The 11,743-nt window shown below is 42.9% G+C and overlaps 1 protein-coding gene across 1 annotated transcript; it reads right to left on the bottom strand.

The window, feature by feature from the left end:
• Positions 1-7,179: 7,179 nt before the first annotated feature.
• On the bottom strand, positions 7,180-7,800 carry LOC308321275 (calaxin-like; the record flags this gene model as incomplete). The annotated part of the gene is made up of 1 exon (XM_080772114.1): positions 7,180-7,800. The coding sequence occupies one exon, from the start codon at positions 7,798-7,800 to the stop codon at positions 7,180-7,182; it is 621 nt and encodes a 206-aa protein (XP_080628240.1).
• Positions 7,801-11,743: the final 3,943 nt, after the last annotated feature.

Genomic DNA, 11,743 nt, shown 5'->3' with positions numbered 1-11,743 from the left:
ATGGAAGGAGAACTCGGGTGTCTTCTCTATTCATATATAACTCTATGCCAGGATCCGAGGAAGTATACCCTCTTTCTTCCACATAGTCATTCGAGCACCAAACAGGCACGTGCAGAGAGGCAGCGGCTGAAATCCCATCAGAGGGCCCTTTTGGCCCAAATTTGCGAAAATGGCAGATCAACAAGCTCTCAACGCGTCACGCTGCGCCGTGTTGAGAGCTTGTAGATCAGCTATGTTCGGGGCGCAAACCCTGCACTCTTTATCTACTGGAGATGCGGTGTGTATAACGGCATGGCTTTCGAAACAAATGAGTTCAGGAGAAGAAGGAGAGGAGGGCATTTTGCATTTGTTTCACCATAAATGCTGCATTCGTGGTCTGGAGAGGGCAGTTTGTTTTACAGACGGGTAAAAGGGCAGCTAGGGGCTGAAGCCACCTTTGATATCTATGTGTGCACATAGGGTCAGAAGGTGAAGTGTCAGGAGGTGAAGCACTGTGAGTGCAAAAAACCTACTCTAGAGCAGTGCTACTCAGTCCTATAGCTACCTCAGTCTACTCTAGAGCAGTGCTACTCGACCCCGCGGCTCCTGCTTATTAGACTGTGGCACGTAATGGTCTATTACCAATACAAATAGAATTAGTTGTTCTCATTGTTTTGAACAAGATTTGTAGGTATTGTATTGTTTGTGCCAAGAGAAAGTGATATGTGTTGATGCGATGTATATTGCTGTGTACAGTATGTAAGTAGCTGTGTATATGTATGTTTATTTATATGTATGAATATGTGTAGGTGAATGTATATATCTAAGGACCACATGAATGTATGCAGGTAGACAGATAATAATAATAATAATAATAATAATGAATTGTATTTTTATAGCGCTTTTCTATGCACGTGCCTACTCAAAGCGCTTACAATGGTTCATTCATTCATACATTGGGAGGTGAAGCGGCGAACAGTCGACGCCAGCGTCCTCACTTCCCACCCCCAATCCAACCCTTGATGTTGAGTGTCAAGCAGGGAGGCACTGGGTCCCATTTTTAGAGTCTTTGGTATGACCCCGCCGGGGATCGAACCGCGACCTCCCGGTCTCAGGGCGGACACTGACACTCTAACCACAATGCCACTTGTAGACTACAACGCGTGCACTTAAATATGCCTATATGGCTTCTCCCTATAGCCCTATTTTGGATATTGGACAGCTGGACATGAGCAACGGACACTCAAAAGAAGAAAGATAAATGAATGGAAATTATGTGTTTTATGTATGAACTGAAAAAACCTGAATATGGCCTGATGTCAGCTGCATTTTGTAACTTCCTCGTTAATCACAATGCTTTCGTTCATTGAGGTTCTATAGATGGTACTTTTACTTAAATACATGTCATGCTAATACTTTGTACTTTTACTCAAATACATTTGATGCTAATGCTTTTGTGCTTTTACTCAAGTACATTTTTTATACAGCATTGATCCTGGCGAATTAATTTCCATCTTACTACCGTGTTTGCTATATAGCACTCACTGAAGTTAAGTTGACATTTAGTAACCAATTATATCCACTAGATTTACTATTATTTTAATATAACGATATTGTTGTTCATTGTATCATTATTATAATCTTTTCTCTTGGTTCTCTTCTCTTCTCTTCTCTTCATGGGAAACCGAGAAGTCAGGGTCCAATACACAGATAACGATGCATTCGCGGACTCCCACTCAACTCTCTCATGACCGTCTGTTTCAAACTGTCTCTTTCTCCCTTTCCTCAGTACATCTCTCCCCCTCTCTCTCCCTCCCGCCCTTCCTCCCTCCCCCCCTCTCTCTCTCTCTCTCTCTCTCTCAATACGGTTACTATACTTTGGTCCGACATACTATTGGTCTGATCGACTACCTACCCCAAACCCTCACCCTAACCATAACCACGAGCACAGGGCAGAACCCCCAACCCTATCCCGAGTTGGACCAATGCTCTTTCGAACCAATGATATGTCGGACCAAAGGATGCTCCCCTTTTAATACTTGTGTACTAGTCTTTTCATATGGTTGTTGCTTGAAGATCCTGCCATGAGCACATCCGTCGACTACAGTTTTTCACGATTGTTAACACACAGAAACAAACAGGACTGCTGTCAGGATCGGCTATTTTCACTATTCTTCAAAATCGCCATCCTCCTCCACCCCAACCTCCTCCTTCCGCCTCGATTCTCTAGGCACTCCATGCATTCATCTCATTCTGTTTCAATAAACTGTTAATCTTGAGCAAAGGTGTGGTCAGCTCTTACTAAGTGGAATGCTTGCTAGTGTGTAGTAGCCAATGCTTAGTTGTGTGTACTCAATGAATGGTATATATGTGTGTCATTTGAAAATATGGCTGTGTGTGTACCAAATGAAAACACGAGTTCCGTTTTGGGAACAGTTAAGAGATTTGATGATTTGAGATTTGATGAACATTTTGGGCACCAGCATTTGGTGCCCAAAATGTGGAAGTGCAAACGGTCGCTCAATGTTAAAGCCCAGCTGCACGGGGTTTCATGAGGGGGGGGGGGGAGAGGATGTGGTGGACTGGACCCTAGCTAACCACATGAAATCTATACCAGTTCTGTCTGTTCTAGGGAAAATGTCACAATGACAGTTTCTACATAATGTCTTCACAGTTCAATATCACCTTGAGGCTTACAACATATAAACCAAGTAACATTTTGCAAGCTGTATAATTCTACAACCGATAACAGTGACAACATCGAGTTTAATGTTACAGCAAAAGGACAGTGTGGTAGCCTACTTATAGGACCACTTCACCACTTTTCAACCTATCTTCATATAATAGGTCCTCACTAATAATCATGATGAAATGGCACTTTTTTTTTTACTCCGTCTGTGTTTCATAGGAGGGCTGTGGGCAGTTTAGAAACCGTCCTCCAGTGACATCATCATTAGGCAGATTGTTTTTTAACAAGATTATCGTGATAACGATGGCTTCCATTTTCGCAACTTTTCAGGACTAGAAAGCCTGCCGTTTCTATTAGCTTGGATTCCCCGTCGATGATGTCACTGGAGGACGGTTTCTGAACTGCCCACAGCCCTCCTATGAGACACAGACAGAGTAGAATAAAATTGCGCCATTTCTTTAATGATTATTAGTGAGGACCTATTATATGAAGATAGGTTGAAAAGTGGTGAAGTGGTCATTTAAAAACATTGGAAAACAAGAACATCAAAGCATAGGAAAACACAGCAAAATGGCTTATGAGGCACACCTGTGTGCTATGAGACAAAGTCCAGGCCGATGCAACCACACATTCAGGACTATTATTATTTTTAATATATTGTATATCTCTGCTGTTGATAAATGTTTCTGGAAATGAAGAAAACCTTCCTATATCTGTACTGAAGTCAATCGAGGATGTAGTGATGTATATTTTGATAGCTTATGCCTCTCTACATATGTCATAATTGTACACATGTGCCCATTACCCGAGGCGGGGGTTGGCGATAGGGCCTTTCTGTGTGGAGTTTGCATGTTCTCCCCGTGTCCCCTACATGCCGTAATCCTGGTCTCTAAAACTACCTCCCCCTGGCCAGCCGGGGCGCCTGATGGAGGGGAAAGGAACTGGTCGGAATAACGTGTCCCTTCCACGCACTACGTCCGGCCGGGGAAATTCCCCTCTGTCAGGTGGAAAGAAGCAGCTTGGACTCCTCATGCATAGAAGGAGGCATGAGGTCAGTCCGCTGCCCCCCCAGGTTGGCAGAGGAAGTGTAGCGCCCAGGATTACTTAGATAATTGGCACTGGGTGAAAAGAAAAACTGGGTTACAAAATCGTGGGATAAAATTTAGGGAAAAAAAATAATAATAATAATTGTACATAGCATAACACTTCGGCCTATAGGAGGTCACACACAGGGAAGCCTGAGTGAAGAGGTCATTTAGAATAACAAGTCACTAAGATAGCCTATGGACACTTTAAGATAGTCAGTGTGCAACAGCTGTGAGATCCTGCTATATAGTGGACATTGTGAGGGTTTATCACTGAAGAATGCTTTGAAAATAAGATAACCTGTGGTAACTTGTTGACAAGAGGCAATAGAGCCTTAAGGGTCAACACACACACACACACACACACACACACACACACACACACACACACACACACACACACACACACACACAAGCAAACAAAAAAAGGTCATGTAGACATTTTGTTGAATTGCATGATCTATTCCAGGGGTTCTCAACGGTTTTGGCCGGAGACCCCCGGAGATGCTTTGGCAGTGTCTCGGGACCCCCGCCCCCTCCCGACCCCCAATATAAATTGACTGCTACAATAACCTTAATAATAGAGACAATACAGTAAATACACCATAAATAAATACTGAAACCAGATAAGCATTAGGGAAGGGGTATATGTGTAGCCTACTATAATGTAAACTCTTCATTTCCATTTTTCCATTTTCCATTTAAAAAAAAAGTTGTATTTTTTTTTTTTACTTTTTTGAAAATAATTTGGGGACCCCCGCCTAAAATAATTTGGCGACCCCCAGAGTGGTCGCGACCCACGGGTTGAGAACCCCTGATCTATCCCCACATAAGCACTATCTGTAGGTATATAAGGCTAAACAAAAACGAGCGTAAAGTCATCACGAAAGAATAAGCAAGACAGTATAGGAAACGAACTGAATTCACTTACATTGCTTCTCAATGCTGCTCCGTCTCCTTTGGCTTTCTCAAAGCAGCTGTAAGTCATAAGAATTAAGGAGTTGTTGTAGCCGTGCATGGGGCTGCATATATGGCTCCACGCCGGAGAATGAACGTCCTCATATACCGTGACCGTGTTAACCGCACATGTATGTTAACAGAGATGAAGGTTAGGTTGAGGCTGAGCTGAGGGGAGTTGGATGAAATAATCAAAATTGACCCGAGTCTAGGAAGTATACGAACTGCCTGCCTGCTGCCCTCTGGTGCGTACTGGGTCTGGTGGTGGACAGAAAGAAATACACATGCACATGCACATGCACGCACTCACACGCTCGCGCGCGCGCGCGCAAACACACACACACACACACACACACACACACACACAGACTCGTCTGTCTGTCTGTCTGTCTGTCTGTCGGTCTGAAAGTCTGCTATATTTTAGTGTAGACAGTTTTTGGTTTAGACTAGTCATTGGACCAGTCGTTCTACAACTACAGCCGTTACCTATCTCAAACCCTTCTGGTATCTGGATAACCACAATGACGCATATGGCTACTGTCCCCACAGAATGAGTAGATAGTCAACGAACTCACTCCAAGGAAAACATGCAATACTTTCTCTCTCACACCATCCACACAGGAAAGTGTAAAATAAAGAAATGAGAAAACTACTGACAGTGACAAAGAAATATATAAATGCCTCTATTTTTTTAGACTAGCGAGTCAAATCACTGGCCCCTGCATGCACTCCACACAGGCGTCAAATGCACTCAATCACTCACTCTTCCTCATTTACAGCTAAGCAACTGTTTAGTCCCAGAATCAAATTACCGGTACCCATGCAGCCTATATTTTTTGACTAAAATGAAAGCCTGTTAGGCTTAACAATCCAAATTAACCTCTCTAATTTTACAAAGGATAAATTAAATATCTGTGATATATATATATATATATATATATATATATATATATATATATATATATATATATAACTGTGATGATTTACAATGATAGATGTATTCTCATTTACCTTCTAAATTTAGCTTGGACCCAAATTAAAGCCAATTTAATTTTAGACCTGAATTAGATTTAGATAGATAGTTAATTAATAATAATAGATGTTAATGACGTTCATGTCGAGATAGCGATAGGTGAATGAAAGCCTATATGATATAGAGCTCAATTTATACGACACCTTGACAGTTTGAAGACCATTCAATTATGTTGAATCTTCTTGATCACAAAAAGGTGACTTTGTCCACCTTCCAAAAGGTGTGTGACTAATGTATTGTGAGTCTCCGTGTCCGGTTCTCTTGCTAAATTCATAGTGGCTTGAAAGGTATAGATAATAAAGTACATGATATGGCTGTGTGCTCCTTCTGAAAGGTTCACACCCCAATGACTAGGTTAGAAAGAATGTGCATGTGACAGGTGTGTAGGGGAAGCAGTAGCAAGCAATCCTGAACAAAATCATAAAAGAACCTGCACACTGCCCAACTCGTACAGAACAAACTTTATTAAACGTATACCATTACAAACCAACATGACAAACCAGTGACTGGCTTAGCCAAAGATTGTTCATCTATTGGAGCCACTAGAGGCGACATGGTACACAATCTCACAAACGTCCTATGGCTATAGTGGCGTTAGATCCCGCAAGAGTGTGTTGCTGGCTGCTGGGACAGAAAAAGGTTGATAAAGAAGATTCTCTTAACTAACCCATTTCGACCTGAGCTCGATTGTACAAATGTCTTCTAAATCCTGACAGTTTTTCTGAAAAACCCATGTTTCTATGTCAGTGGTGTCAAGGACCCCAAGAATTATCTGTAATTGGCCACATCTGAAAATGTTGTTCTTGTTCCAGCCGGGACCCCCTCCCAGAAGATTTTAGTTAAAATGTTCACTTTGTAACAAAGATTTGAGGCCCATTTTCACGATTTCTCAAAAATAGCCACTCTGAAAAAAGCCTGCATTTTAGTATGAAAATCTTGGGAATATTGTCTGGCTTGTTGTGACTATCAGGTCCAATATTTACTTCAGTGACCATGGAGCTAAAGAATGATTCCGAAGCCGTGTTCACGTTCACTATTCCATTGGAATGAATAGACCCCAACCTGATTCCGCCCACTTCACGCAGATATACGGGAGGTAAACCGGAGATGGCAAGTCTTGCTATTTCCCTCTTGGGGTTAGCTACATAAGTACAAGAAAATAGGTCAGGAGTGGCCAATCACAAGGTGGAATGTGTCATCATTACAAATAGGTTACGGCTTGTGACAATGAGCTGTAATTTGCCAACGCACCTCTATCATAAGTCCCTCTGAAAACATCAAATCCATTGTTGTAGTTAAACGAAGTATACAGAAAACCAATACACTAATGACAAAGAAAAACATGATATAGAATTCCAGCAATAATTAAAGACAACGTCATAGCCTATATATCCAGGAAAGTCAACAACAAACGTTCTAAGAGACATTAATGACACTCAAATAAACGTGTTCTCCTCAAACTCAAGAGCACGTTTGGCGTCGGGGAGGCAGTTTCCGAACACTTCGAGCATCAGGTTGTCCTTCTTGACCGCCGTCTCAAAGTCGGCGTAGGACAGCCGGCCGTCCTCGTCGTGGTCCATCTTCTTGAGCGTGAGCTCCATCAGGTGTCTGGTGTCCTCGTCGGGATCCTCCTCCCCCACGGCCGCCTCTCTGCTCAGGCTGTTCTCCAGCATCCTCCAGATCTCCTCCCGGGAGATGTAGCCGTCGCCGTCGAGGTCGTAGACGCTGAAGCAGTGTCTGATCTGCTCGTCCAACGTCCCGCGGAGGAAGACCGACAGGCCCTCGATCCACTCCTTGACGTTGAGATAGTTGTCCTTGTCCTTGTCGAACTCGCGGAAGACCCTGACGATGAACACGTCGTCGGTGATCTCGAAGGTGTTCCGCATCACGTCGGTGAACTTGTCCCTGTCGAGGCCGCTGTGCACGATGTCCGTTCTCCCGTGCACCACGGGGTTCCCCACCAGCTCGTGGAACAGCCGAATGAGACTCTCCAACTCGGTCTTGGTGAAGGTTTTCAGCGGTTTGTCCTTCTGCGCGTTCTGCCTGACGTTAATCATCGCGGCTAGATAATCTTGTCTCTCTCCGGCTGTAGCTGAGACCTGCTTATATACAGTATATGGGCACATGTACGTGACGTCACCATAGTAACGTCATCTAAACACTACAACATGCAGAGGAGAAGTCACAACAGAACCATCTAAACACTACAGCATGCAGAGGAGAAGTCATAACAGAACCATCTAAACACTACAGCATGCAGAGGAGAAGTCATAACAGAACCATCTAAACACTACAGCATGCAGTCATAACAGAACCATCTAAACACTACAGCATGCAGTCATAACAGAACCATCTAAACACTACAGCATGCAGTCATAACAGAACCATCTAAATACTACAGCATGCAGAGGAGAAGTCATAACAGAACCCTCTAAATACTACAACATGCAGTCATAACAGAACCATCTAAACACTATAGCATGCAGAGGAGAAGTCATAACAGAACCATCTAAACACTACAGCATGCAGTCATAACAGAACCATCTAACACTACAGCATGCAGTCATAACAGAACCATCTAAACACTACAGCATGCAGAGGAGAAGTCATAACAGAACCATCTAAACACTACAGCATGCAGTCATAACAGAACCATCTAAACACTATAGCATGCAGAGGAGAAGTCATAACAGAACCATCTAAACACTACAGCATGCAGTCATAACAGAACCATCTAAACACTACAGCATGCAGTCATAACAGAACCATCTAAACACTACAGCATGCAGTCATAACAGAACCATCTAAACACTACAGCATGCAGAGGAGAAGTCATAACAGAACCCTCCAAATACTACAACATGCAGTCATAACAGAACCATCTAAACACTATAGCATGCAGAGGAGAAGTCATAACAGAACCATCTAAATACTACAACATGCAGAGGAGAAGTCATAACAGAACCATCTAAACACTACAGCATGCAGTCATAACAGAACCATCTAAATACTACAGCATGCAGTCATAACAGAACCATCTAAATACTACAACATGCAGAGGAGAAGTCATAACAGAACCATCTAAACACTACAACATGCAGAGGATAAGTCATAACAGAACCATCTAAACACTACAGCATGCAGAGGAGAAGTCATAACAGATTAACAGAACCATCTAAACACTACAGCATGCAGAGGAGAAGTCATAACAGAACCATCTAAACAATACAGCATGCAGTCATAACAGAACCATCTAAACACTACAGCATGCAGTCATAACAGAACCATCTAAACACTACAGCATGCAGTCATAACAGAACCATCTAAATACTACAGCATGCAGAGGAGAAGTCATAACAGAACCCTCTAAATACTACAGCATGCAGTCATAACAGAACCATCTAAACACTATAGCATGCAGAGGAGAAGTCATAACAGAACCATCTAAACACTACAGCATGCAGTCATAACAGAACCATCTAAACACTACAGCATGCAGTCATAACAGAACCATCTAAACACTACAGCATGCAGAGGAGAAGTCATAACAGAACCCTCCAAATACTACAGCATGCAGTCATAACAGAACCATCTAAACACTATAGCATGCAGAGGAGAAGTCATAACAGAACCATCTAAACACTACAGCATGCAGTCATAACAGAACCATCTAAACACTACAGCATGCAGTCATAACAGAACCATCTAAATACTACAACATGCAGAGGAGAAGTCATAACAGAACCATCTAAACACTACAGCATGCAGTCATAACAGAACCCTCCAAATACTACAGCATGCAGTCATAACAGAACCATCTAAACACTATAGCATGCAGAGGAGAAGTCATAACAGAACCATCTAAATACTACAGCATGCAGTCATAACAGAACCATCTAAACACTACAGCATGCAGTCATAACAGAACCATCTAAATACTACAACATGCAGAGGAGAAGTCATAACAGAACCATCTAAACACTACAGCATGCAGTCATAACAGAACCATCTAAACACTACAGCATGCAGTCATAACAGAACCATCTAAATACTACAACATGCAGAGGAGAAGTCATAACAGAACCATCTAAACACTACAACATGCAGAGGATAAGTCATAACAGAACCATCTAAACACTACAGCATGCAGAGGAGAAGTCATAACAGAACCCTCTAAACACTACAGCATGCAGAGGAGAAGTCATAACAGAACCATCTAAACACTACAGCATGCAGTCATAACAGAACCATCTAAACACTACAGCATGCAGAGGAGAAGTCATAACAGAACCCTCTAAACACTACAGCATGCAGAGGAGAAGTCATAACAGAACCATCTAAATACTACAACATGCAGAGGAGAAGTCATAACAGAACCCTCTAAACACTACAGCATGCAGAGGAGAAGTCATAACAGAACCATCTAAACACTACAGTCCTTCCACGTGCCAGAATCTGGTTCTCCAAGTTCTGGCAGGGTAGTTCCGGAGCAACGGATTGTGTGGCCTTGGTCTTTCTCTAATGGGACTGATCGGGGGTATAGCTCGTAAGTCGGGGCTTGATCACCCCGGCTGGGTCACCAGAGTGAGGGCGGGGTATGATGTTGCCGGACCCGAAACCCCCGATGACCTTGGGATACAGCACTGAGGATACGTCCCAGGTGCTAATGCAACATTAGAACATAATTAGAAATGAATGTCAAAAGTTTCACAGGGCTGTCTAATAACTAAACTTGAATTTGTATTGACACAAAAGAGAGAATAGTGGGAAAGCTCAACTCACCCTTTGTCAAGTCCCGCCCGTGGTTGTGCCCCTCTTCGCACCCATTGGTTGCCATTTTATGGTTGGACAAAAATCCTCTCTCTCCATCCACTATATATACCATTGAAATAATGTGTTTTTCAGTTGCTTCGTATTGATATTCTGTGCGTTCAATTCTTATTTTAAACTTTGGGTCAGTAAAAAGGAACATCGCAGGTGCAGCATGGTGACTGGGCAAATCATGTTTGTTCATCGTTTTTTTCCAAAAATGATGTTTTAGCAAATTCAGTTCATTCATTCAATTCACAAGGCAGAAAGAGCCTGCTGGTTAGTCAGTCAGGGACCAATCAGAAGTCTGACAAAATGGTGTGTTCAACCATCTTCTGAATTGCTTTCTAACTGGATTTGTAAAAGCTTTCCACAAAAGCTGAATTAATGTAGTATTTAGGTTTGAGATGTATTTCCTACTAAATCAGTTTCTGAATATTAGTTTTTGAGAAGTCTGGCTTTCAGACATGTGTGTCATAACCCGGACCGTTGGGCCATGACAAATTGAGGAGGACACAGTAGCAGTGTTGAAAATAACAAGAGAACTAATAATAACTTAATATAAAGATGCCTCAGAATGTATGAGATGTGGAAGTCAGTAAGATCAGTGGTGTCAGTGTGGATGTGTGGTTGATATGGTGACGGTGTGTTGTAGTGTGCAAATGAAACAGTGAGGAGCAACAAACAGAAAGGTGCTGTCATCTGGAGTGGGACCAAGAGAATGGCTGGCAAGCCCTCTTTTATAGAGGTTCCAGGAGCACTGATCAGGTGCTCCTAATGCACCTAATGAGGAGTCTCAAGTGGGCCGACGCCCACATGATCTGTGGGAGAAACACCCACAGACAGGGCAGTACAGCATATACACAGCATAGGCCCTACAGGCCAGGCCAAGGGGCCAAGACTATGGACTTTTAATGTTTGTCTTATACATGCGCCCCCCCCAAAGCATCAGCCCCCCTTGTGACGTCATGTGGCACCTTGAATGTTTGCTGTAAGCCCCTCACTTCACATGAGTGTGATTACATTGTGATTAAATCCGATTTAGTGTGTGTGTGTGTGTGTGTGTGTGTGTCGAACTTCGCAACGTTCGGCGACTCGCTGGCTTTAGCTCGCTCGGCAGTGCCTCTTGTGGCTCAAATTCGCACGAGACAGTTGCGCCTCCATCGCTGGCAAAAAAAAGGCTGCATAGTT

Source organism: Protomyctophum bolini (genome assembly GCF_963924005.1).
Source record: "Protomyctophum bolini genome assembly, chromosome: 9".
NCBI lineage: Eukaryota > Metazoa > Chordata > Actinopteri > Myctophiformes > Myctophidae > Protomyctophum > Protomyctophum bolini.
The sequence above is the reverse complement of the archived record's forward strand: the minus strand, read 5'-3'. Positions and strand labels throughout refer to the sequence as shown.